The 27,851-nt window shown below is 34.1% G+C and overlaps 2 protein-coding genes and 1 long non-coding RNA gene across 4 annotated transcripts; all 3 read left to right on the top strand.

Annotated features, from left to right (window-relative positions):
- The first annotated feature begins 61 nt into the window (after nt 1–61).
- LOC132190831 (UDP-glycosyltransferase 90A1-like) lies at nt 62–1,093 on the top strand. Its single transcript, XM_059605867.1, has one exon. It carries the CDS (start codon nt 62–64, stop codon nt 1,091–1,093), a length of 1,032 nt encoding a protein of 343 aa, XP_059461850.1.
- An 8,768-nt stretch (nt 1,094–9,861) lies between these two features.
- On the top strand, nt 9,862–11,385 carry LOC132190092 (probable sarcosine oxidase). Its single transcript, XM_059604975.1, has one exon. It carries the CDS (start codon nt 10,042–10,044, stop codon nt 11,245–11,247), a length of 1,206 nt encoding a protein of 401 aa, XP_059460958.1. The 5' UTR covers nt 9,862–10,041; the 3' UTR covers nt 11,248–11,385.
- Nucleotides 11,386–18,117: 6,732 nt separating this feature from the next.
- Nucleotides 18,118–21,637, top strand: LOC132190152 (uncharacterized). 2 transcript variants are annotated; one of them, XR_009441095.1, is made up of 6 exons: nt 18,118–18,179; nt 18,657–18,904; nt 19,427–19,521; nt 19,623–19,702; nt 21,004–21,146; nt 21,345–21,637. It is a non-coding gene; the product is annotated as an uncharacterized LOC132190152 (long non-coding RNA). The 2 variants fall into 2 exon arrangements; XR_009441094.1 differs by lacking the exons at nt 19,427–19,521; nt 19,623–19,702 and having other exon boundaries at nt 18,135–18,179; nt 21,345–21,631.
- Nucleotides 21,638–27,851: the final 6,214 nt, after the last annotated feature.

Raw genomic sequence — 27,851 nt, 5'->3', positions numbered from 1 at the left:
CCTCCCATTCCTCGCTGCAACAAAACAGCTCCAATCACCTTTCGAGCAGGCTCTCAGAGACATGTCCAAGCTTCCGGACCCACCATGTTGTGTTATTTCCGACACTTTCTTGGGGTGGACCAACGGATCCTGTAGGGCTTTGGGAATGCCCCGGCTGGTTTTTCATGGGATGGGGGTGTTTGCAATGGCGGTGAAGAAATCATTATCCATCCACCAAAACCCCAACAAGTGTTTGACGAAGTCGTCGTCCGACACGGAACATGTCCACATAACAGGACTAATGCAGCTTCGATTTCCGCTCACAACGGCGGATTTGCCTGATTCCCTTAGGCAGATGGATAGTTGCTTGTCAGAGTTCTTTGTGGAGGCTGAGAAATCTGATTTGGGAAGCTGGGGTGTGATTGTTAATAGCTTTATCGAGCTAGAAAAAGACCATGTTGCTCCATTGGAGTGTTTGTACGGGAATGAGAGTACAAGGGCATGGTGCATCGGTCCATTATTTTTGTATGATGATCAAATGGAGGGAGGGGGAAATTATTATGAGGAAATTGACAGTTTTTTAAAGCTGCATGAGCAAGAAGAAAAATCAGTGATATATGTGGCATTCGGGTCCCAGGCGGATTTGTCAGACACCCAGCTTGATGAATTGGCTTATAGCCTGGAACAATCCGGAGAAAATTACATCTGGGTCGTACGATCAAAGACTTGGGACCCACCGATCATAGGGAGAGGACTGATTACTAAAGAATGGGTGGAGCTGGGCCACCGAGCTATTGGCGGGTTTTTGAGCCATTATGGATGGAATTCGGTGTTGGAGAGCCTGTCGATGGGGGTTCCAATATTGGCGTGGCCCATGCAAAATGAGCAGCACCTGAATGCCAAGTTCTTGGTGAAGGAGGTCAAGCCGGCGCTCGGGGTTCCGGCGGTGGGCCGGAACTGGAAGGTTGTGAGGCGGGAAGTGATTTGTGAAGCGGTGAAAGAGTTGATGGGAGGAAGGAGAGGGAAGAAGGCAAGAGAGAAAGCAATTGAGTTGGGGAAATTGGCAAAAGAGAGCAGTCCAGGTTGGTGGGTCTTCTTACAAGTGCTTGGATGAGCTAATTCACCAGCTTCCTCTTGGGAATGCCATCCATCATTGAATTTGAGCACTCTATATTTGGATTAGGTGATTACCTTTTTAACAGTTTAAATTTAATTTTAAGTTATTTATGAAAAAAAAAATATATGATAAAATTAAATTTAGATAGTTAAAAAAAATTTTTAAAAAAAAATTAATTTAATTTCAAGCTATGAAGCAAATTGGTTGGTTGTAATAATTGATGAAATTCATATGCAATGGAGAATTAAATATAAAGTGGAATAAATAGAGAAATTTAGACTATATTTTGCAGTTGGTTCGGTGTTAAGACATTTATGTCCACCACTAGGATAGAGCGCTATAGGGCTACATTGTGCTTTAATTACAATACAAATGATCCTTATTTATACAAAATGGAAAAATATATATACATTGGCCCCCCGAACAAACACCTATTTTACAATTACGCCACCAAACTTTAAAATGTGACATTGAGACCACACATACTACCATCTTGTGTCAAATTAAACACTTTTATATTTTTCTTCCCAAAATCCCCTTGAAAGGGCTCCACACCCTTTGAACACTAAAAAGTCTAGAGATGTTAGAACCCCATAAAAACACCCTAATGATACAATAAACTATCTAGGGACGTTAGAAACCCGTCATGAAACCTAGATGACATCCAGATGACTACCAAGTAATGTTTACATGCCAAATTTCAATGGAACACACAAGGACTCATCTTTTCACACCAAAACACTTGGGCGATAAAGAAATTACAAGTAAAATTTTGAACATTGAATGAGACCAAAATCTAAAGCCTAACAAGCCTGTGAGGCACACCCACTCGCACGCCTAGTGCTGTAACTTCTTTTTGTATGCAAGGTTTTTCAATAGCTTTAGCAAAATTTAATTGCCTGCTACGTCAACAGAGACGAACATATGCATAGATCGGGGTGGACCATAACAACCCCCGGTTTTGCAATTTTTTATTAAATATACTTTCAAAATTTGCACTTGAGACTACACATTTTAGCTTGGCCCTGGCCCAAAAGAAAGTAGTCCAACAATTTTTTTGCTTTGGCCTCCACACATAACACATAAACCAATTCCAGAATTTGAATGCCTGGACCCATCAAAAACATTCCATAATTTTTAAGAATGCATTGGACCTCTCAAAAAATTCATATGCCCGTAATGTCCCAAACCCATGAATTAAAATGTCATACTTCTTTCGCCAAAATCCATATTGTTTTCATGAGTGCAGATGAGGAGAATGCAGTTTTTCATATAGAAGTTTGGACCAATTCTTTCCCAGCAGTAGAATTCTGGACCAACTTACTAGTTACTACATTATACATTTGTCTCTGGAAGCATCGAAGTAGTGCTGCCACCCCCTTTCCTTTTTTCTTTTTTTTTTTATTAAAAAAAATCAGAAAATTAAATTTTAGTTTAATATATTTATATTTTTTTATTAAGAGTGACATGTGTCACCATTTTATTAGCATTCACGTGACATCTAACATAATTTTCGTCAAATGTTTTAATAGAATTTGACTATATGGACTAAATTGTTTTTTTTTTTTTGCATATTCTAAGGACCTCTAAGTTCACTTTCATACGACATAAAGCGATTTGTAATTTAGGCCACCTATATGGTCTAATTTTACATTTATCCTATTTTTTGAATTCTAGACCAATTTAATTTAATTTCAAGCTATGAAGCACCAAACTTTATTTTTTGTATGTATCCACCCTTGGTTTTTTTTTTTTTTTTTGGTTTAAATAAAAAGTTTTGTGCTTTATTAATTTTGGGAAAAGTCCATGTACCGCCCAAATTACTACCAAATTGACAATGTCTCCCTCCCCCCTCCCTCCCCCCCCCCCAAAACTTCGAAAAATTGTCAATGAGCCCCCTAATGACTGAAATACCCATAATAAAAACTAAAACTAAAAATTTTAAAAATAAAAAAAGGAGTGGCAGTTTAAAAAAAAAAAAAATCATTCTTTTAAAGAAAAAAATTATTATTATTATTTGTTTTGGAATTTATAGGGGTATTCTTGTCTTTTTTACAAAAATTTATAGTTATTTTGGTCTTTTTGCAAGCCTTGAGAGGGACATTGGTATACATATTTGAACACTGTTCTAGCCCAAAAACCTAAGCTAATAGGCTTACGTTCACTTATGCATATTAAGTTTTTTTTTTTTTTTTTTTTACTTTCTCATCATGAGACTCAACACTCACACTCATATTATTTTTTTTTAAATAAAAAAAAAACCGTGGTTAGTTAAAGAGATTTTTTTATACTTTTCCCAGAAGAAAAGAAGAGAGAAATATTGTGATCTGAACACCGCAAAGAGTAGTGAATGATCAGTTTGCTTCATGATGATGTTGATAATGGTGGCCATGGTTCATGGGCTTTATGGTTTCCGCTCCACTCAAGTCGTTTTCATTCTCTCTCTCTCTATGCGAGTAATAATGTTTTCTCTAATCTTTTTATAATCTTGCAGTAAAGGGCACCGAAAGGCCAAAGGAAAGATGGATACTGGAGTCAAAAGAATAAAAATTGAGCCTCTGAATAATTTGATGCAATCTCTCCCCTTTGGCGTTAAAACAAACTGCAAAAGGGATGGAATGATGCAATTCCAATTTTCAAATTTGAATAACAAAAACAAAAAATTTAAAGGTATTTTGGTATTTTTTATAGCCTCTGTGTTAAGAGTTAATGCCAAAAACTGACAGAGGAGTATATTGCATTAAATTAAAAGTTTGCGGGCTGAATTTGAGAGTTTTTGGACTTTAGTGAGTCTTCTAAAAACTCATGAAAATTCATGACGCTGCTGTTCAAGAAACTTTGTGAAGTTATATATATATATCCCAGAAGAAGGAGGCCAAAAGAATCAAATATACACAAATTTTGAGCTTCTTGTTTTTATTTCCTTGGAACTTGAAATTTATTCCTCCAGTTCATGGCCAAAGTAAGTCATTGTATATTCATCAAAACGGAAGGCCATCATTTTTCCTCCTGTCAGCTTTGCGATTATGTCAACAAAAGCATAAGAATCTATTTTTTTATTGTCCAGGCAAAACGGTGCGTATTGGGTTGGATTGACGGACATTATAAAGTTAGAAGAAAATGTAACGGGAGGGTTTATAACACTTTTTCGATAAACTTAACGAGTTAAAAGCAAAAAATAAAATAAAATTGGGAGCATTATTAATTTTCACGCATTGACCTAATGATTTATTATAAACTTACCCTAATTTTTTTTTAAATATATACTTTATATTAATATTTTTTATGTTGTGAATAAAAAATGATTTTTATAGGTTAATATGATTGTATAAAATATTAAAAAATATATATTAACAATTTTTCATACATGCCAAACGCTAAAAAATAGTTTCAACAGAAAATATTTTTCTATTTTCTGTCCAAATAAATAAATTCTTAATGTTAAAATAGAGAAAATTACAACCCTATCAGAATTTCCCTGAATCATTTCCAAACTTACCATCTTATAAGCTTAAACACTAAAGAAAATGGTGGACAAAGGGCAAAAGAGAGTTGGTGAGCCATTTGGTGATTTCGTTCTAATGCTATTTTTTTTAATTTTTTTTTTGGGGGGGGGGGGGACATGTCTGTATAAGAGGAGAAGAAAGATTTAAACTAGTGACTTTCGCTTCATAAGTCATGATCCCAAGCTGATTGAGCTACCTCTTGGAAACCCATTCTAAAGTTTTTCCTGCTTCTTTTTGTTTTGTTTTTGTTTTTTTTTTTTTTAAGATTCTTTCGACCTTAATGCTCATGCTTTGCAGCACTCATGTCACGATACTATAGCTAAGACTTAGTGATCAAGTTTGTTTTCTCTACCATTGAATCTGCGTGGCCTATTACTATAAAAGTCAAGTCAATTAAAAATACTAATGCAAAAATGACTTGAAAATGACTTATAGGATTAGTCCTTTCATTTCATTGTGTTAAAATGGTTGAAGCATGAGGCAATGGATGGTGACCGAAGCACGCATGTTCCAAAAACTAATCTATCTCATCACTCTCAATTGGGCTTCAATGAGAGCAAGTGCTCATTGCACGACAAAGAAAATATTTCGTTTTTTCTTTGCCGAGCTGGCGCACTATAACAATTTGTTCTCTTCCTTCAAACATTTGAAAAATGGGACACAAAATTAATTTAACTCTTTTAACATATATTATAAGAAAGTTGGTGAAAAACAAACGGTCTTAATTAATTTGGCCGATAAGATTCTTTTACTAACTCTTAAAAATAAAAAAAAAATAAAAAAATTATTTGACAAAATGCTCTTCAAGTAGTTAATGTTGCGAATCGAAATTTATAAGATGCTTGATTGGCATATTGTTTATGTTAGAAGGGAGGCAAACTCTACTACCCGCGAGTTAGCCAAAGCGACGGTTCAATAAATCATAGACCAAATTTGGATTGGAGAAATTCTTATTATATTTATAATATTGTTTTGTTAGCACATGTTGTTACCGTGCATAACAATGAAGAATAATATGAAATTCGAAAAGAAAGAGATCAAGAGAGATTCAAGACACAGATTTATGTGTTCGGCAATGTGTATATGTCTACAGGAGACAGCAGCTATATTTTTTTATTCAATGATTTAGGGTTACAACATAATATATTTATAGGAAAACCCTAATTATAAGTATTTTGGAAAACTCCAAAATACCCCCCCCCTCCCCCCACATAACTTATTTGTCTCTAAGCCCACATAAACTAATTACATCCAATGTGCCTGTAGTAGAATATGAGCCACTTATTCCAACAACGCAACATGCTCTATTTTTATAAGAAAAAAAAATACTTCATTGATATGTACACAAGGGATGTAACAACTCACTTCAAAAACTATTTTTCCCATCTGTTTTTAAAGTTAAGAAGTATAACTTAATTTCAAGAGTAATGTTATTATTCACATTTATTTTATATTGTCTAACATTGTTGCCTTGTTGGCATAGTTTAAGTGACTTCTTTTGTCAGTTGCTTAAAATACCCAACGTGACTAATGTGAAGAGTAGCATTACTTTAATTTGAAAGATCTATATAACCTTTGGACTTTGATGCAAATGATATAAATATCACCCTTGGATTTTGATGTAAGTGTGCAATTTTAGTCCCTATATTTTCAATTTGAATAATTTAGCCCCTGCGCAATACATCTTTGACAAATTTAACCGCTCTGTTAAAATTTTCTATTAAATCTAACCTATGTTTTGTTAAATAAGTTGAATATTTACCATAATTTTTTTTTTCCCAATAATTGGTATGCAACATAAATCCATGGATCTATTAGTATGATAATGTTGCTTACAAGGAACGGATGGCGACTGAAAGCAAAAGAATCAAGACAAGTAGTAGATGACAAATAATGAAAATACTAGAAAATAATGGAATTATTAAATTAAAAATAGCAACCAATGGTAGTGATCATATGATTAGCTAGCCGAGTGAGAGAGAAGACAAACGTAGAAAAATGAATTATTATTATTATTTTGTTTTTCTAAATGTATAAATTGATGCTTAGCGGCTAAGATTAGAGGGAATATTCCATTCTTTCTTTATATTTTTTGGACCCTAATATATAACATATCACATCCGTTAATAACTTAATATTGTGTGTTTGAAGTGGTTGGCATAGAAAAAACATAAGATAAAGGAGAAACTTGAGAAAACCTTATAAACTTTTACGCGTTTTGAAATTATCCTCACAAAGTTCAAAAACTCTCAATTAAGGATATCGAACTTTCAATTTGTTTCAATTACCATTTTCGTTAAGATTTTTCATTAAATCTTGTAAAATTTTTCAAAATATATAAAAAATTATAAAGTTTTAAACATTTACTTTTTATAAAAAATATATTTTGTAATATCTTTACAGTTGACTCCCAATATGATAATAATATTAAGGGCTAATTACATTGTTAGTAGGTTTTTACTTTTATTTTTTTATTTTTTCCCACATAGGTTTCAAATCATTTTATATATGATACATGACGTATGGGAAAGTAGTAATTTAGTACCTCTGTCACATTCTGTCACCCAAACTAACATAATGCACGTGTTGTCACATACAAATGTCACATGTCCTAAAAATAATTAAAATAATTAAAAAAACTAAACCCTAAAAAAAATAAAAAATAAAAATAAAAATTATGGGATGGCCAAGCCACCCCCAGAGGGCATGGGGGTGGGCAATGGCCAAAAAGGAGTGACTGGGCCACCCCCATCATTTTTCAAAAAAAAAATTTTTAAGGGTTTAATTTTTTTTAAGACATATGGTATTTGTATGTGACGACATTGGCATTCCGTTAGTTTAGGCTAACGGAGGAAGGAGGAATGATACAGCCTCAACTTGCGGTTAACTTGGGGCCAACTTTTTTCTTATTTTTTTTAATTTATAAAAATAATAAAATTAAAAATTAAAAAAGTTTCTAGAACAATAATTTTTATTTTGGTAATTCTTTTATTTGGTATTTTTTAAAAATAAAAATTTTATTTTTATTCATAATAATGACCAATTTTTTTTATAAAAAAAATGATCATTATTATGAAAAAAAATATAATTTTTTATTTTTTAATTTAAAAAAATAATTAACTCTAATATTAAAAACGTGAAAGGAATCATTGAAAAGTGGCAAGAATGTCAGAGTGGATTGCGGTCCCCGTGCATTTGGAAGATAAGCACAAAGGGGAGGGCTTCCTTTTTTCTAACATCGTGGTCATGGGCGCGTTTAGAAAATATTGGGCTACGCCAGTGGGCCCTTTGATAGATAGCTTTCAACCTGACCGTATAAAGTGTGATGACTATTGACTACAAGTGGCGGGCGCATCCAATCAGATAAAACATTCCACGTCAGTTTCGTGGACACCTCATCTGTCGCGCCAGATGATATTCACCTTCCACCTCGACCTCATCCATGATGTTTCATTCGTATTCACGTGAATCTCCTCCTTTGTCCCCTCCTACATACCAAAATGCCTTCTTTCTTCCACTAATTTTCCTACATGCCAACTTCATTTTACGTAAAATTTCAATTTTTTTTTTTAAATTATTTTTTTAGTGGTTTATGAAAAATTAACGTTATTTGTTGACATGGGTAAATTCGATGTATATTCTATTCATTGTCCAAATATAAGGAAAGATAAAAATCCTTCTAGTCTACTAGTTTGTGTAAAAGTTGGATTCTACTTTTATAGATTGATTTGAATGGACATTGGACAAAACACTCACTATCAAGTTTTACATCAAATATCAAACTAACGACATACAAGATAAAAAGTTTTAAAGGAAGACGGCTGCATGTTATTTACAATTGGAACCAAATGTTTATCCAATGACTAATTTTTTTTAAAGTGTTGAATGAGAAAATTTTAGATTGCAAGGAAATGCAAAAGAAGAACAAAGACTTATCACTTCTATAAACAAAGACGATTCAAAGACTTGGTGGCATCTTCATCACTACTAAGGTTTGAATTTTTTTTGGATAAAAATAATTATTTGGGACGATGCATTTGAAGAAGTCAAGCCTTACCCATTCCGTATGGAGGCAGGGCACCTTATACAGATTCAAGTTTTATCTTTTAGGAGTGAATACAAGAAGTGGCGCTATTTAAAAACTTTTCCATTAAAAATAAAAAAATAAAAAATAAAAAAACCTAATCGAAGTCAACTTTACTGTATCCAAAAACTAATTTACCAAACATGTCTCTTAGGTCTTAAACGTGGCAAGATGTTTTTCATAAATGCTTATAAAATAATAATAGTGAAAAAAAATTAAAAAAAAAAAAACCCGGCTAGAGAAGAGGAAAGAAAAGAGAACACAAAGTTTAGTTGGATGACTTAATGGCAAGTCACATCAAGCATATATACCATGTTGATCGAGGACCCAGATCCTCTCCATTTCTTAATCTCATATTTTACAAGGGTAGATGACCATTTTATATTTTTTTTAATTATTTTACTATTGTAGAAAGGAGGACCGGAGCCTCTCTATATCCTTTGAAATGGAGAGGATCCTTCTCCATGATATATCGATTCTTTTTTATATAAATATTATTAAAGTGTTAGTTGCTCCTTAATTTATATCAATAGTGTAAGATTAATAAATTAATATTCTTATAGTATAATATTAGTTCAACTTTATTTGGCAGAAAAGATAATAATGATGTAACAACTCACACTTTAGAAAGTTAGTGGATTGTGATGACATTATCTATGTGTGTCAAATTTTATATTAGTTTTTTTACTAAGTGGAATTAAATTTTATAAATAATTTGAAGGAATTGTAATTATAATTTGACTAATTTTATTAAAATAATAACGTAAATATGAGTAATGCTTTTTCTGTATTGTAATATATTTTTTTTTTTGATTTGATGCCTTAGTTTGACGGGATTGTAAAGTTCTCCTTAACACGATGTATGTTAAAATATAAAAAATAAAAAATAAATTACTAATAAGAAGTGAGAGAAATTTAAGTGGTTCAAGCATAGAATCTTACGTCCATGGTTAGTAAATGTGTTTATATTAACTTGATTATAATTGTTATTATATAATTAAAATAACGTGACAGTAAAGATTGATTTTAATTTTTTAATTTTTTAACATAGTTAAAGAAGATGCATGGATGGCAGTAGCGAAATTTTCCACCTTTTTGTTGGTCCTTTTAGGAGAGATGAACCCAAGCCGAAAAGTCCCCTCAAAGACATTTTGTCCTTGTTCCCAAGAGAGAGATAGAGATATAGAGACAATGGAGAGAGAGAGAGAGAGATGAGAGATTAAGAAACATAGATGGTTTGGTGCTTTTCAAGAAAGATTCCCACATTAAACACCACGTGAACCCAAACAGAAAGTCCCCTCAAAGATATTCTGTCCTTTGTTCCCAAGAGAGATAGAGAGAAGAGAAAGAGAGAGATGGCTCTTTCCGGCGAAGAATTTGACGTGATTGTGGTGGGTGCAGGCATCATGGGCAGCTCCACCGCCTACCAACTTGCGAAAAGGGGCCAAAAAACGCTCCTACTCGAGCAATTTGATTTCTTGCACCACCGGGGCTCATCTCACGGCGAGTCCCGCACCATACGTGCAACCTATCCGGAGGAATACTACTTTCCGATGGTGATCGAGTCATACAAGCTTTGGGAGGAGGCTGAGTCTCAAATCGGGTACAAGGTCTACTTTAAGGCCGGACATCTCGACATGGGGGACTCCCACGACAAGAATATACGTGGCATCATACAAACTTGCCACAAACACTCCGTCTTGCATGAAGTTCTCGACCGCCGCCAAGTGGCAGACAAGTTTTCTGGGAGGTTCGACATTCCTGAGAATTGGATTGCCGTGTTTACCGAGTATGGTGGGGTTATAAAGCCCACAAAGGCAGTGTCCATGTTCCAAGCGCTAGCATTTCAAAGGGGTGCTGTTCTGAGAGACTGTACGGAAGTAAAAGATATTAAAAAAGACAACGGCATCAAAGGGGGAGTGTGGGTTTACACCAGCAATGGAGAAAAGTTTTGGGGTAAAAAATGCGTGGTGACGGTCGGGGCTTGGACGAGAAAGTTGGTTAAGAGGGTAAGCGGGGTTGAGCTGCCTATACAACCATTGGAGACGACAGTGTGTTATTGGAGGATTAAGGAAGGGAATGAAGAGAAGTATGCAATCGGAGGGGATTTTCCAACGTTTGCATGCTACGGGGAGCCATATATATACGGGACGCCGTCGTTGGAGTATCCGGGGTTGATCAAGGTGGCGGTGCACGGCGGGTATCCGTGTGATGAGGACAAGAGGCCATGGGGGCCGGGAATGGGGTTGGGGAGTTTGAAAGAAACGGTTGAGGAGAGAATGTCAGGGTTGGTTGATTCTGGGGCGCCGGTAGCCACTCAATTGTGCATGTATTCGATGACACCTGATGAGGATTTTGTGATTGATTTTTTGGGCGGGGAGTTTGGGAAGGATGTTGTGATGGGAGGTGGGTTTTCGGGGCATGGATTCAAGATGGGTCCGGTGGTGGGGAGGATACTGGCTGACCTTGTGCTTACTGGGGAGGCAAAAGGGGTGGAGCTAAAACACTTCAGGATTCAAAGGTTTGAGGAGAATCCTCTTGGGAATGTCAAAGATTTTTAAGGAGATTCAACTCTACTCTTTTATCCTCAATAAATTGATGATCCGATTCAATAAAAACCCGTTTGCATGTGTTTGTAATAAACATTTTGCGGCCGTTGACGTCTTATCTTTTATTACGCTGGAGCTACTCTTATCTTCTATCTGCAATCGCTATCTCCCTCTCTCTCTATCTCTCATTCAATTCTCATGCAAGAGCACAGACAATGGATCAGTATTCCATACTATTTCTTTAAAATTTTAAAATTACGTAATTTATACTATAGCTTGAAAATATTACTTATTAAAAATGTAGCTTGTTAATATAGGTAATAAAAAAGAATTTTCCTTTTAAAAGACTCTCCTTCTACTTTTATAAAGACTTTTTTTATTCATAAAATTAAAAAATAATTTTTTGTCTAAAATTTTTTTACAACATAGAGAATAAGAACTTGATAAAAACATACTCAATTTTCAATTATAATATACCTCATTTTTAATAAATAGCATTTTTTTTTAAAGCATTTTAATGCTAAAAAATAACCAAAATTTCGTAATTTTAAAATACAATTTAAAAAAATTGTTGAGAATTCTAATTCCAGACAATGTCAGTAGCGCATACGTACAAGAAACAAATGTACACTTGCTGCTTTAAGGTCCCACAAGGAAACCAGACAGAAAAAAAAAGACCACATTCGTATGGTTCACAGGCTATGAAATGACTTCAATTGGGGTGGTTTTCCCCATGCCACCCACTTTGGTATTTCATCATCTTACTGTCAACGAATTAATGGATGATGATTTCTCTGAAGAGGATTATTAATTGGGGATATCTTCCGTTCGGTCATGGCATAAATGGCTTAATTTACGCCAACCAACCAGGTGATGACACATCAGCTTCTTTTAAGTTATAAAATGTAATTACCCACACTACATACCACCCCTCTTAAAATCAATCCATCGTTGCAAAGTGAAATCGAAAAACGCAGTCCCTGCTTGTTGCCCACCGGCTGCCCACTGCCCACCGCCCCGCCCAGCAGGCCGTTCCCACCGCTCCCGCCCAACAGTCTGACCACCACCCCCACCCAGCAGGCCGTTCCCCAGACCAGCAAGCCGTTCCCCTGCACCCACGCCCAGGCCGATCCCATGTCCAGCCCACCGCCCAGCCGGCTGCCCACCGCCCAGCAGCCCACTGTTGGAAGTCGAAATAGCCTGAAATCGCTTGAAATCGGCTTCAAAATCACCTGAAATCAACTTCGAAAATCCAACGCCCCCAGCAGGCCGATCCCCCGTCGATCTGGCTGCCCACCGCCTAGCACCAGGAGGTTGCCCACAAACACAAACATAACATATATTTATTGTAAAACTCCAACAATCAGTGAAAAGGGAACCTTTAACGGCATCCTAATTGATATCCTTAAAGTTACATAAAAACCATTTTACACTTCCATACTCTAGATGACAATAATACAAAATCATTATTGAAACAGGGGAATACTACACACAAAAAATTGGCACTAAGGGCACAAAAAAAAGGGACACTAATACTACACAAAACATTTTTCAAACTAAAGTTACAACCCCAACTCAAAACACATGTAGTAGTAATCACAAAATTTCTCAGAACTCACGGGCGGAGGACTGATTTTTTCAAATTCCCTCGGGGCCAGAGCAGTGGTGGTGAATCGTCGGAGTAGTCTGGCGGAGTGGGCTTGGTGGAGCTGGGCGTGGGCGGAGCTGGGTGGCTGGTTGGTGCAAAGCTGAGCTGCGTGGGCTTCGGGGGAGGTGGCAGCGTGGGCTTCGCGGGGAGGGGGCAGCGTGAAACCAACGTGAAACCAAGCTTCTCTGTGAAGCTTGGTGTTTGGGTCTTTTTCTTTTTTTTTAGCAGCAATGTGGGTTATTATCATGTAAAACCAAGTTTATTTTATATGTTGAAACATAATGAGGTGGCAGCATTTGAGTGGAAGGCAGAAAACATGAGTTTTCTGCCTTGACCGTATAGCAGCAGCACTCTTATTAATTTGTATGCTTAGAATTTAGATGACATTCCGAGGGTGTTAATAATTTGTTTATATTTTTGGGTTAATAATTTTTTTTATATTTGAATTTTGAGGTTTTTAAAATTTTTTTTTTTTTAAGTTTTAAAACATAATAAAATTAGTATCTCAGATTTTGAAAAAGACCGAATCACCACCTTCAATTTGAAAAATTTTATGAGGGTGGTTGAGCCACTCCTAAGGCCGGTCTGGGGGTGGCTCGGCTATGGGGTGGTTTCGGCCACCCCTTTTTGGCAGCCACCCCCAAGGTCAAACTTAGGGTGGCTGGCCACTCTCAGAATTTTTTAAACTGAATGTAGTGATTCGGACTTTTCTAAAATTTGAAGTATTAAATTTCTCATGTTTTAAAATTCAAGAAGAAAAATTAAAAAACTTTAAAACCCAAATACCAAAAAAGTTATTAATTCTATATATTTTTATAAATTTAATAAATTAATTATTAAATTTATGAAACCTATCATTGACTTATAGTGTACAAATTAGAAAAAATAATGACATAACACAAATCATTTGATTTGATGGTGGATAGATAGCTTTAAATGTGTGTTGACATGGAATGTTGAGGGTCATTGGATATATGGAACGGCCAAAGAATTGCCGATCCATCCTATGCCCTCTCTTTCATCATCTTGAAGGTTCTAGCTACTATTTCAAATTAGATTAACACGTGCTATGTATCTATTTTGTAAAACTCTAAAGTAACAATTCTAATTACTATCTTCTTATGTGCCATAATACAAATATAAATACTTGGAAGTAACAATTTTTACAGTATATATATATATATATATATATATATATATAAAGAATTAAATACTATATATTACAAAATCAACAAAGAAATCGACAATAGCAATATAACGATCACATGAAACCCTGCCAGATTGTGTATAAAAAGATGGATGGCTTTAGCTTACTAATGTAGATAAATTTTTAAAACAAAACAAGACCAAAAACAAAAACAAATGGGTGTTCCTACCAAAGGCCATCAATCATGTCTTGAAAATCTTGGCACAATCTTGATGCAGCAAGTGACTTGAGTCCCTTTGGCAAATTATTTTTGTCTGAGATAGTGTAGTTGATGTAGATTAATGTAGTATAAAATTTTAAATTTTTTGTATTCAAAAGTGAAAAAATTGTATTTTTTTTTTTAATGATTTTTTATTTAAATAATAATAAAAAGTGAATTATGTGATATAAAAAATGAAAAAGTGAATATTTTTATGTTAATGTTTTTGGAGAAAAGTAGCATGAACAGTAAAAAAGGGCAAAAAAAGCTTTGCGTAGGTACTAACGAATCTTTGCAAATTTTTTTAATTTTTTCTTTTTTCTTAAAAATAGAGTTATTTTGAGAATTTTGACAAGATTTTACCCAATATTCCCAAAGATGGAGACATTGTAAAAAATTTAAAGTTTGATACCTAAATTGAGAGTTTTTAAACATTAAAGTTGTAATTTCAAAACACATGGAAATTTAAGATAAATTTTGTGAAATTTCTCCTAATATTAAAATTGTAGCAGGAATGTCAATTTTTGAAAAATGTTGTCTATTCTTTAAGGAATAGTTATTTCTCTTCGTAAGAATATTTATTTCCATAGAAATAACTCCTAAGAATAGATCCTTATCAAATGAAAAAATAATTATTCTATAAAAATAACCTTTCAATTTCTAAAATCTATTCTCCTCACCAAACAAGACCTTAATGTGAATTGTGGTCCCGTGCGTTTGGAAGATAAGTAGAAATGGCTTGGGTGTGTTTGGCAAATGAATGGACCAGACCAGACTCAAAGACCCAAAAAATTTCTCTCAAAATTAATTCCAATATTTTTAACTTTTTTTTCTCACATCAATCAAATCTTCTACAATTTCGATACACTTCTTTTTTCAAGTCTTTTGCCAATCACACTAGGGGTTCTTTTTATAACATCAAGATTCATTCTAGGGGTGGCAAAATGGGTACCCATACACGACCCGATTATGACCCGCGGGTACCCGTTACACGATTAGCCTATACCCAGACACGATCCGTTTAGCTAAACGGGTAATCAGGTTTGACACGATTATGACACGAAAATAATCGGGTAACCCGACACGACCCGTTTTACCCGTTTAAAATAACCGGGTCTAAACGGGTAGACACGACCCGATACGACCCGACACGACCCAATTACCCTAAACTATAAATTTTTTTTAAAAAAAAATTAAAATTCAAAATTGTAATAATAATACTAATACATCAATATAGTCAATGCAAAAAAATTGAGTTCTAAGAGATTAAAGGCTTTAATAAAGGATAAGAAAAAAAAAAAATTGGAAAGTGACCATAATTGACAAATTGTACTCCAAAATAAATTATTAAACTCATAATTTCACATAAACTTAAAAGTTAAAAGTTAAAACAAGTAAGTTCATTTATTAAAATAGTCCACTTATAATTTAGTCTCACATGTAACAAAAGTGTTAAAAAATTAATTTGAACAAAGATACAAATTCTCAGACATTTTTTTTAGCATCCAACCCTGGGCCAAGACTCAATATTTTTGAATTCCATTAGAGCCATAGAAGACCAAGACCCTTATTTAATTGTGCAAATACATTTATCAAAATGTGTAATATAATAGAATAGTTATAATTTAAGTGATTTTCATTTTAGCAACGACAAGGTAAAGTACAGTAAAGTTTTTCTAAAGATCACAAATTTGCTATCCGAAACAAACAATGACATCAATGCTTAGGGAGTTCTTCATTAGTAGACATTAGAATTTCATCTGTAGTGTTTTACATGCATGGGCCAGCAATTAATTGAGTTTTTTTTTTTTGTTTTTTTTTTGAAGCAAAATTAATTAATTGAGTTAATTAGCACCAATAATTCCATATCATTAATTTTTGTATATATAGTCCAGTACTGATCAACCATGCCTATCCTCTCTTATCATCATCACTAGACCACCTTTTCCAGCTCTAATACAATACAATGGGAGAGTGAGAGACCGAGTGAGAGGGAGTCAGGGAGAGGGTTAGGTTACAGAATACAGACTGATTTTTTGTTCAAAAACCAAAATGGTAAAGAGTAATCAGTAAAGTTAGTTAAGTAACTGACGTGAGAGTTGTGAGACTCGTGAGTGAGCTGTGAGTCGTTTGACTCTCCTCAGTCCTCACGCGAAAAAAAAAAAAAATACAAAAAAAAACCGGGTCGGCGGGTCCAAAAATCGTCTCATGGTCGCACTCCAAGACAAGACCGGTGGTTTACGGGTCGACCCGCCAGACACGAAATTTTGGGTCTTAATCGGGTAGACTCGATTACGACCCGAACCCAATTAGTCCAAACCCAATACTTTTTTTTTTGTGTCGGGTTCGCGGGTCGTGTCAAAATTGCCGGCCCTATTCATTCATGCGTTTGGAAAATATTGGGCCGGGCCCTTTGATATATAGCTTTCATCCTGACCGTACAAAGTGTGATGACTACAATACAACCGGCGCTTGTACGTACAACTCGACCTCACCATGATGTTTCCTTCGTATCCACGTGAATCTCCTCCTTTGCCATTCATACCAAAATGCCTTCTTTCTTCCACTAATTTTCCTTCATACCAACTTAATTTTACGTGGGTTTTTTTTTTAATTATTATTATTATTATTTTTTATCTTCCTTGTGTTTTGCAGCTATATTGTATTTCGTTGCTTGTTTGTGTTGTGGATTATTGTCTCCCCACTTTATTGTGTTTTGCCTTTTTATCGGTGTAAACTTTTGTAGCCGCTTTAGTAGTGGATCTTCTCTCTTCTTCAATCCTTGTATTAGACTATGACAGTACGTCTTCAGCTTCTTTTAGATAGCTGTTGCTATTTCCAAGTAAAAATTCATATAGGTTCACCTTACTCTGTGCTCCTTTTGCTTTTGTAATTGTCTTATGCAGTCTCTTGAGAGGATTGAGTCACTCGTTTGACCTATTTCTTACCTATTGCAATTATTTTTGCACTGTTTTAGTTTATTTTGACTATGTTGTTGGGAGTTCACCCATTTTTCGGTTTTAGGATCACATAGTCACTATTTATTTCGAATTAGGAGCGGGAAGAATCGTCTCTTATAACCATTTTTCCTTATTCAATTAGGAAGAAAGAAAAAAACTTACTTTTATGTGAATTTTTTTTTTTTCCCTTAATACTTCAATTAATACAATTTCTAATATGAGAGATTGTAATAGATTATAAAGGGGTTGGTTCAGTACTTGGACAGCCTGGGACTTGAGTATGCTTTTCAAGGTCTTAGATTCAAAACCTATTGAGTGCAAATTGCTTTTTTGGGCCATCGGACTGGGGGTTCACTCCTTAAATTAACCGAGATACACTTGTGAAAAACTCCTTACTGATAGCCTGTGCACTCTCAGAATTAGTCAAAATGAAGCTCCAGGTACCCGTGCCAAATCAAAAAAAACATGTTATATAAGAGGTGACAAACTATAAGCATACACTAAATGCTATTGTTTTTTTTTTTTTTTTTTTTTTAATGAAAAATTAACTTTATTTGTTGACTTGGACATTCTATATCTTTACTTAAAGATATATAAAAATTGGGAATGGCTTTCAAACAGTAAATTTTCTTTTGCACTTTGAATTTACTATTTTATCTTTACTCTTTGTTTATGATGATTTAGTTAGATAAGGTTATTTTTGTCTTTTAACATTTCTTTAGATTGCAAAAGTACTAATTTGCCCTTCCTAAATCTAATGAATTTAAAAAATTGTTCGAATATTTTTGTCTTTTATATTTAAATTACCATTTTGCCCTTTGAGTATGTAAAGGGTCAAACTTTTTTAGACAGATTTTTTGATCTTTTACTAAGGAAGGAATGGGCGATCTCAGACCCAGCAACTTTTAATATTTCTACCAACTCTATTAGGTGCGTTTGGGAGTGGGTTTTTTAAAAAATAATCTGCGATTTTAAACCAAATTGTAACTTTAGGGTGTTTGAGATTGCGATTTTAAAAACGCAAATTTTAAAATCGCAAAAAAATCTGCGATTTTCATAAGCTGATTAGAGAGTGCTTATTTGAAAAAATGCGAATTTAAAACAAAATCACGATTTCTATTAAAAAGATATTTGGCGCAATAATTACCTTTTTTAAAATGGGAATGAAAAAATACCAAGAATACCCACCTAAAATATATTAAAACCCTTCTTTTTTCTCTTTTTTTTTCTTCATCCTCTCTGTCTTGTTCATCCTTATTGGTAATTTGGTCATGAAACCACAATTATATGCTAATGTTATCAAAACACCCAATCGATAAAAAAAATATTTTTTAATATGTTTTATCAAACACCTGTACGATTTTAAAAACGCAATTTTTTAAATTGCAATCCCAAACGGGCCCTTAGTCTATTGTGTCTAACTCAAGATTTTCTTTAGTGTTTTCTTTGATTTTTTGTCAGAAATTCACCGGCTCTTCAGAGAGATGAAGATATGTTCTACAGTCTATCAACAACCGCCTGGATTTTTGGCTAAAAATCTGGTGTCTCCGGTCGTTGAAGATATAAGCTCAACAGATAAAAACCAAAAATTCCCGTCCTTTTGCTATCGCTGAAGAGAGAAGCAACTGTTCATCACAAATTCTCTCCACTATAGGGTATATTTTTCTCTTCGATTTTAATTCTTTGCTCTAAAATCTATTGATTTGGGTTATTGATTTTGTTTCGAGAGAGAGAAAGAGCGAGGAAGAGGAGGGTATTCTGTATTGGTTGGTTGATTCGAAGATTGTTGTTATGTGGTATGTGAGATTTTGCTTCTTGTGAATAACGTACTAATATGTGGTTGGTTTGGAATTTTTGGGATAGGTTTCCTTATGATTTGGCTTATGGGTATTGGTTTGAAATATGTGATTGAAGGTATTCTTTTTTTTTTTTTTTTTTTTCTTCTTTTTCTAAGCAAATAAAGAAAAAATTGTGGTTTGCTATTTATTCTCGTGGTTCGGCAGCGTAATTGGACAGTGTAATTGGACGAAATTATCAGGCTACAGCTGAACATATAATTCTAGTGATTTTGTTAAGAAGAAAACTGTGGTTTCGGTTACAAGAGAAGAGTATGTTGAGAAGGTAATAAAGAATTGTTATTGTTTATTGTTGATGAATGTGTAATTTGCATGATGAAGGGTGTGATTGGGTGCCTATGACGCAAGCTTGTTGTAGAGAAATAATTTACGAAAAAAAATTGAGGAAGAGAAGGATAAGCTTCAGAAGCAACAAGGTTGAGTTCTTATAGAATTTTGTGAAATTTAGTGTCTTTTTTAGTGAGGTTTTTTGTTTGTCTTGTTTGATAATTAATTTTTTTTGTTCGTTGTATTATAGGGAGGAAGAAATTCAATTAAGGCACATTGAGGTTACAATTTTTCACGGAACCGTTCAAACTTTTTCCTTTTGTATGGGGGGTGAGTGTGTATGTGATTACTGTCTATATTTTACTCGTTCTGAAGTATTTGTTTTAATATTTTTGAGAGCTTGTTTTCATGACTATATATCAATTCTGGAAACTATTCGTCAACTTTTACTTACATGGACTGGTAAGATTTTTTTTCCCACATACTGCGTAAAGCATTAGCATGTTTCTATTGTTTGGTTGGATTGTATGCTATCTTGTTCTCTCTACCCCAATATTGTGGCAAGTTGATGGATATGATGTTGAAGTCTTTTTGTTTTGTGGATCTTTCTAAATATGTGCAATTATAAGTTTTGTGGCTGGAATATGGTCTATGGCATCAGATTTTTAGTTCTGAGTTGTGCACACAGAGAGAGAGGGGTCTAAATAGTGTGCCTACCAAATTTTTTTTTTTTTTTTTTTTTTTTGTACATAGGCTTGTTTGCACATATGCACACAAATACACGTAAAAATGGTTCTCCAAGTTTTGTTGTCAGAGAGTTGTGGAAAGGTAGAGAATACCTATATTCTTTGGTAGAGAAGGCCTATATCCTGTTGGACTACCAAATATGGTTTTCCCAGAATATGATGCTACAAAACTTGCTTATTGTTATTGTCATTTATCTTTAATGTTAACAAAGACTACAATGAAATAGGAAAAAAAAAGAAAGAAAAAGACTACAATGAAAAATACCTGCTTGAAAATAAAGAGAATCAAAATAGTGACATGCTTTTTAAACATCTAATGTTATGCCTTTGTTATGGTTTATTTTTATTTATGTTTTCCTTTGTAAATCCAACTTGGTTGCCAATGGTAATTGAGGAGCAGATTAGACACATCCTATTGGAATTGTAGCATTCATTTGCTGCTGGGTTTGGTGCTTAATCTTTTGGTTCATAGTAAGAAACAGTTGGAGCTTAGATAAAAGGATGCTGACCGGGTGTCTTGCTATTATATACCTTACAAACAATATCCCTTTTGATTATATAAATAACTTATCCACATACATTCAAACTAGGACAGATTTATGTGACTTTGTTAGCAAGTTTTGAAATTTTTTAATTATTCTGAGATTGGGTTTGTTATAATGCTAGATTTTGAAGAAGTCGAATAAAGTTTATATTTTTGAAGCGTTGGTTTAATTTACAATATGATTGCTGATTGATTCGTATCTTAATATTTTTTGATAAGTAATATGTTGAAGATCATTTTAGAATAAGATGTACACTATATGTGTGCTTCTTTTCCTTGGTTCTATTGGTTAACAAACAGATTGGTGATATGTTGAGATTCTCATTTTTGTTTGTGTGAAGGAAAGTGATTTGCACACAAGAAGAACTTGGCATACAAAGTTTGTTGATAAGATTTTGGAAGCAGCGAAACCAATTAGTTTGGAAGTTTCATAGGCAACTGCAAAGTCGGAACAGGCCCTAAGCAAGTACTAGCTAACCTGAAGGTACTATTTCAGTTCATTGTTTTCCATGGTCATTGTGTTTGACTCAAATGTAGAGATTTGCTTCAATATGTATTGGTAAGATTGTTACAGGTACAGTGATTGTTTGGTTGCTGATTGGCTATATATCTTTGTATAGTTCTTTTTTGGTTAGATTGTATGGTTTCTATTCTAATATATTTTGAATTGTACTACAATCAGGTAGCTTACTAGGGAGATCAATGCACAGACGAAGGGAGTGGCAAAAAAAATTGAATGCAAGAGAATAGATTGGCACACAGACTTAGGGTCTTTCGAAAAGAACTAAATTCAACGAAGACAAATAAATACATTTTTATTATATAGAATATTAACTTATTTTTCCTATAATAGATATTAAGAATACAAACACATGATCTCTTTTGTGGTTACAGTATGTGTTTGCCCTTTATAGGAGTTTTTTTTTGTACATCATATTTACTGACTTTTGTAATGTTATTCATGTGTAAGAATTTAAATGTGCACTTGTTTAAGGACTAAATATTGAATTCATGTTATTAATACTTTTTATAGATGATATTTAGATTTTAATGTTAAATATCACATAATGAATTACATATATTATTATTGAACACAGGGAATCAAGCACGTGCTTGCATGTGCCGCCATCCCACTATTATTATAATAATTGTCAAAATATAAGCAAACAACAAATCCTTCTGGTCTATAAAAGTTGGATGCTATTCCTTCCTACTTTTATAAATGGATTTGGATCGACAAAACTCTCAATATCAAAGCGTCAAAATGGATGAGATTACATCAAATATGACAATAAAGTAATATGATCCAATCAAACAAACGACATACAAGATAGAAAGTTTCAAAGGAAGTGGGCGGCTATTTAGCAATTAGCATATTCTTCTTCTGTCTTTTACTCCTACAATTTTTTTTAAAAATAAAATAAAATAAAAATAAAAATTAGCCGTTGGAACTAAATGTTGATTTAATGGCAGATTAAAAAAAAAAAAACATGTTGTATGAGAGAAGGAGAGAGGTATACTGTATACACCATACAGTTTAGAATTATTCTAAAAGGAATTCCTCTATATATATTGTGATAAATTGAAATTTAGATTGCGAAGAAAAAAAAAAGGGAGCAGATTAAAATAAGCTAATCGAACCAGATAGATTTAATACAAAGACTTACAGGCTTACAACTATAAATAGAGACAATTAAAGACTCGGTGCTATCCCTATGAAGTTTAAGGTTCAAATTTTTTTTGGTGCAAATAATTTTTTGAAGCCATGCTTCCAGCGAAGTCGAGTCTTACCCACCTCGTGAGGGGCAGCACCTAGGGGTGAATAACCGCACTAACCGATAACCACCTAAGTGGTTAACCGCATTAGCGGTTAGTGAATTTTACTAACCACCTGGGTGGTTACGGTTAGCATTTTTAGTCAATTACTACTAACCTTGATCATCTTTCCACCCTTAAGCCGGCACCTTACACAGATTCACAGTTTGTCTTTTAGGGTTGAGTATATGAAGTGGTACTATCTAAAAAATTTCATGTCAAAAAAAAAAAAAAAAACCCTAATTGAACTCAAAACTTTGATGTATCCAAAAACTAATGAACCCAAAAAAATGACTTAACACATCTCTTATTTTTTAAACGTTGTAAGATTTTTTTTTATTATTTTTTTAGGGTTAAATACTTAATTTAACCTTAGGGTTTTATCACTTTATTTTTTGCCTTCTAGGGTTTCATTTGGATCACAGGAAGTACCTGTAGTTTTGATAAAGACGGAGATGATACCTCTGTTAAAATTTCATCCAAAACTTAACGGAACGCCACGTCAGCACCAATCAAATGTCTCCACGTGTCATATAATTATTTTTTTAAAAAAATAAAAAAATAAAAAATATTAAAAAAATATATTTTTTCAAAAAAAAATATATAGATATTTTTTATACTATATACACCATACAGTTTAGACTTATTCTAAAAGGAATTCCTCAGTAAGATATATATATATATATATATATATATATATATATATATATATATATATATATATATTGTGATAAATTGAAATTTAGAATGCGAAGAAAAAAAAAGGAGAATAAAATAAGTTAATCGAACCAGATAGATTTAATACAAAGACTTATAGGCTTACACAACTATAAATAGAGACAATCAAAGACTCGGTGGCATTCCTATCAAGTTTAAGGTTCAAATCTTTTTTGATGCAAATAATTTCTTAAAGCCATGCTTCTAGCGAAGTCGAGTCTTACCCACCTTGTGAGCGGCGGCACCTAAGGGTGAGCGGGCGGTTAACAACCGCCCGCTCACGCACTAACTGATTACTGCCTAAGTGGTTAACCACGTAAGCTTTTAGTGAATTTTACAAACCGCCTAGATGGTTAATTTTACAAACCGCTTAGATGGTTATGGTTGGCGGTTTTAGTCAATAACTACTAACCGTAACCGCATTTTCACCCTTAGGCCGGCACCTTACACAGATTCGTAGTTTGTCTTTTAGGGTTGAGTATACGAAGTGGTACTGTCTAAAAAATTTCATGTCAAAAAAAAAAAAGTAATTGAACTCAAAACTTGGATGTATCCAAAAACTAATGAACCCAAAAAAATGACCTAACATATCTCTTATTTTTTAAATGTGGCAAGATTTTTTTTTTTTTTTTTGGGTATATATCTTATAAATGTCTAAGTCAACGCGCCAAAACAAAAAACTCACTCAATTTTTTTTTTTCTTTTTTTTTTCGAATTTTTATTCAATGTGTCAATCAAAAAAGCAAATTAACCCCTACCATTACATTTTTCCCCAAATGTTTAACGTCTGTCAGTTCCAACTAAACACATTGTTTTGTCATGTCAGCATATTAATTTTTTTATTAATTTAATTTAAAAACAAAATCTAAAAAAGAAATAAAATTTGAACGGATGGCTATAACCCTCTAGGGGTGGCCGCATGGCACCCTTTCAAAATTTATTTATTTTTGGATTTAATTTTTAAATTAAATAAATAAAAAATTAATATGCTAATGTGGCAAAACGATGCGTTTAGTTGAGACTAATACGTGTTAAATATTTAGGGGAAAATGTAATAATAATAATGGTTAATTCGCCTTTTTAATTGACCTAAGAAGAAAAAATTCGAAGAAAAACAAAGTTTAAAAAATTTTCTTTTTTTGCGCGTATGCTCAAAGATTTATAAAATATTTAACATTATTATTTTTTTTATAGATAACTTCTACAAAAAGGCCAAAGAAAAGAGAACACAAAGTTAAGTTGGATGACTTAATGGCTAGTCACATCGAGCATCCCTTGTTGAACGATGCGATCCTTTTTTTTTATTAAAATGTTAGTTGCTCCTTCATTTATAATTTTATATCAATAGAGTAAGATTAATAAATTAATATTCTTATAGTATAATATTACTTCAACTTTATTTGGCAGAAAAGATCATAATGATGTAACATTTATTTTTTCACACTTTAAAAAGTTAGTATTATATTAAGTTAGTGGATTGTCATGACATTATTATTATGGCTAGTGATATATATAAACACCGAGATGCATGACTGGTATGTGATATATATAACACGCCAATATTTAATTATAAAATATAATTAAATTTTTATTTAAACAGTAATATATATATATATATATATATATATAATATTGGTGTGTATGATTGTTCATGCACGTCAATGTGATGTAAATCACCGCTCTATTATTATATATGAGTGTCAAATTTTATATTATTTTTTATTAAGTGAGATTATATTTTGTAAGTAATTTTAAGGAGTTTCAATTATAATTTGAGTAATCCTTTTAAAATATTAATATAAATATGACCAATACTTTCCTTGTATTGTAATATATTTTCTGTTTGGTTTATTATCTATAAAGAAATCCAAGTGCTTTACTGTTTCCCGAAACTATTATCAATGAATTATATTTATTTATTATAAATCTTCCTGATTTCCTTACCTTTCATAACACGTCACACTTATTCATTTTACCCAATAACTATATCCTAATATAACAATTATATAGTAGTTACTATAAGTAAAGCTATCCTGTAATTCCAATTCCAATTCGACAGCCATTTAATAAATAATATTATTAAGTCTATAAAAATGTGAAAAACATATATTTTTTTAATAGTAGAGACACAGTTAGAATAGATTTGATTAAAAAATTATTTTAAATGCCATTAAATGCCATTAAAGAAAAGACACTTGCCATTTTTATAGATTGAGTTGAAAAAAGTTCTTCCAACTCAATTTGAAGAAAACTTTTAGTAATATTATTTTATTAAACAACGGTTGAATTGGAACCATGAGATAGCTTACTTTTTTTTTTTTTTTTGAGAATTGGTAACTTTTATTGACTTAAATCGAGCCTTGCTCAGAGTGAACAATCTCTAGAATACATAAAGGAAAATTATCAATCCAGAATATATCCTGATCTATTGCTAATGCCAATTTGGCAAGACTATGAGCAACCTTGTTACCATCACGAAGAGTATGACTAGCCCTCCATTCCAAACAACGCCCCAATAGATTTTTAGCGTCTTGTAGGATCTGTCCATATATACCAAACCAGCCGCCGTCCATGTTAAGAACATTTATGACTTCCAGCGCATCCCCCTCTAAGATAACCTGTCTCAGGTTTAGCCTACGTGCAACTTCAGCTGCAGACCATGCTGCTAAAGCTTCGGCTGTTCCAGGGTCTGTGAGTATAGGCTTGGAAGCACACAACGAAGCTAGCAGCGTGCCATCGGAATTACGTACAGCCACCCCAATTCCAACCCGTTTGTGCTTCTCATCAATGGAAGCATCCCAATTGATCTTTATAAAATCTGCCGGCGGTTTCTGCCAACTATGGTTTACCTGCCTGCGCAGTGTTACGTGAGGCTTGTATCTTCCAGCCTCTGTTTTCTCAAAAACAGAGATTTGTTCCCGTGCCCTTCGAATCACTTCAGCTGGAGCTACCAGCGGCTTCCCAAATACAAAAGCATTGCGCCTGAGCCAAATCTGCCGCGCCACAGTGACAAAGAATTGCATCTCCGCCGTGCTCAGCTGAACCAATAATTGCTCGAAAACTCCTACAAAAGTTGCATCACCAATAGAGCTCTTCTGTAATTTCCGAGAACTTTCCATCCAGACATCCTTGGCCGAGCCACAATTCCAGAGAATGTGGCCCAACGTTTCGGGTTCCAATTCACATATGGGGCATAGTGGATCTCGAGTAATATTTCTCCTATGTAGATTCTCTCTGGTTGCCAGCGCATTACTGCAAGCTTTCCACAAAAAAGATTTCACTACCGGTGGTCCCCTGATCCTCCATACTTGCTTCCAAAATTCTGTAAGTGAATTCATAACCGAGCTTTCCCCCTTACTCTCATCTTCCAAAGACTTACAAATATAGTAAGCACTTCGGATTGTAAAAAGACCATTCTTTGTTCCTAGCCAAACCAGCTGATCCGGCAATCCACCAGGGCTAGGAATTATGCTGCAGATTCTGTCAATCTCCTCTTCAGAAAAGAGTTCATGTAGCAGCTCAGAATTCCACCCTTTAGTGTGAGGGTCAATAAGATCACATACCATCCTCTCTCTGTATGGCGGTCTGGGTGGAGTTTGTATCAAATAAGTAGAAGGAGATGGCAGCCAGCGGTCACCCCAGATGCTAATCGAATTTCCATTCCCCACTCTCCATATCAACCCTTGTTTGAGGATCTTCAAAGAAGTCCAAATGCTTCTCCAAGCATAGGATGGCCGAGTCCCCAATGATGACTCCAGCAGGGTGCCCCTCGGAAAGTATTTTTCCTTGAAGATAGTTGCCACCAAGGAGTCTGGATTTTTCAAAATTCTCCACCCTTGCTTTGCAAGCAAAGCTTGGTTGAAAACCTCCAAGTCCCAAAAACCCATACCACCCCTATTCTTGGGCCGACTTAGTTTTTCCCAACTCATCCAAGCTACCCTTGAGAGATTTTCCTTATGCCCTCACCAAAACTTGGCCATCAAGGAATTAATCTTTTTGCAAAGAAGTTTTGGGAGCTTAAAAACACTCATCGTGTACGTGGGGATTGCTTGAATCACCGCCTTCACAAGAATCTCCTTACCGGCTTGAGATAAAAATCTCTCCTTCCATCCATTGAGTTTCTCCTTAACCCGACTTAGAATATTTTGGAAAGACCGGGTTCGGGATCTCCCAACAAGTGCCGGTAGTCCCAAATATTTCTCATAGCAAGGAATGGAATGCATACCCGAAGCCGCATGAATTATATCTCTATGAGGCACCTTTGTGTTTTTACTAAAGAAAATAGAGGTTTTATCTCTATTTATTTTTTGTCCCGAAGCTCTTTCATACACCTCCAATACCTCTTGGATTTTGTTCCATTCGGATAGCTTTGCCTTGCAAAAAAGGAGACTATCATCGGCAAAAAGAAGGTGGTTCAGCTTGGAACCCCTCCTTGTAATGGGTAGACCCGAGAGCTCATGAGTGGATTCGGCCTTGTTAAGCAAATGACTAAAACCTTCTGCACATAATAGGAATAGGTATGGTGATAAAGGGTCACCCTGCCTAATCCCCCTTGTTGGCACAATCCGTCCCTGTGGTGTTCCATTGATAAGGATGGAATATGAGACAGTTTTCACACACATCATTATTAAATGAATCCATCGTTCCCCAAAACCCA

The sequence above is a fragment of the Corylus avellana genome, chromosome ca8 (assembly GCF_901000735.1).
Source record: "Corylus avellana chromosome ca8, CavTom2PMs-1.0".
Classification (NCBI taxonomy): Eukaryota; Viridiplantae; Streptophyta; class Magnoliopsida; order Fagales; family Betulaceae; genus Corylus; species Corylus avellana.
This window is presented reverse-complemented; position numbering and strand designations above follow the sequence as displayed.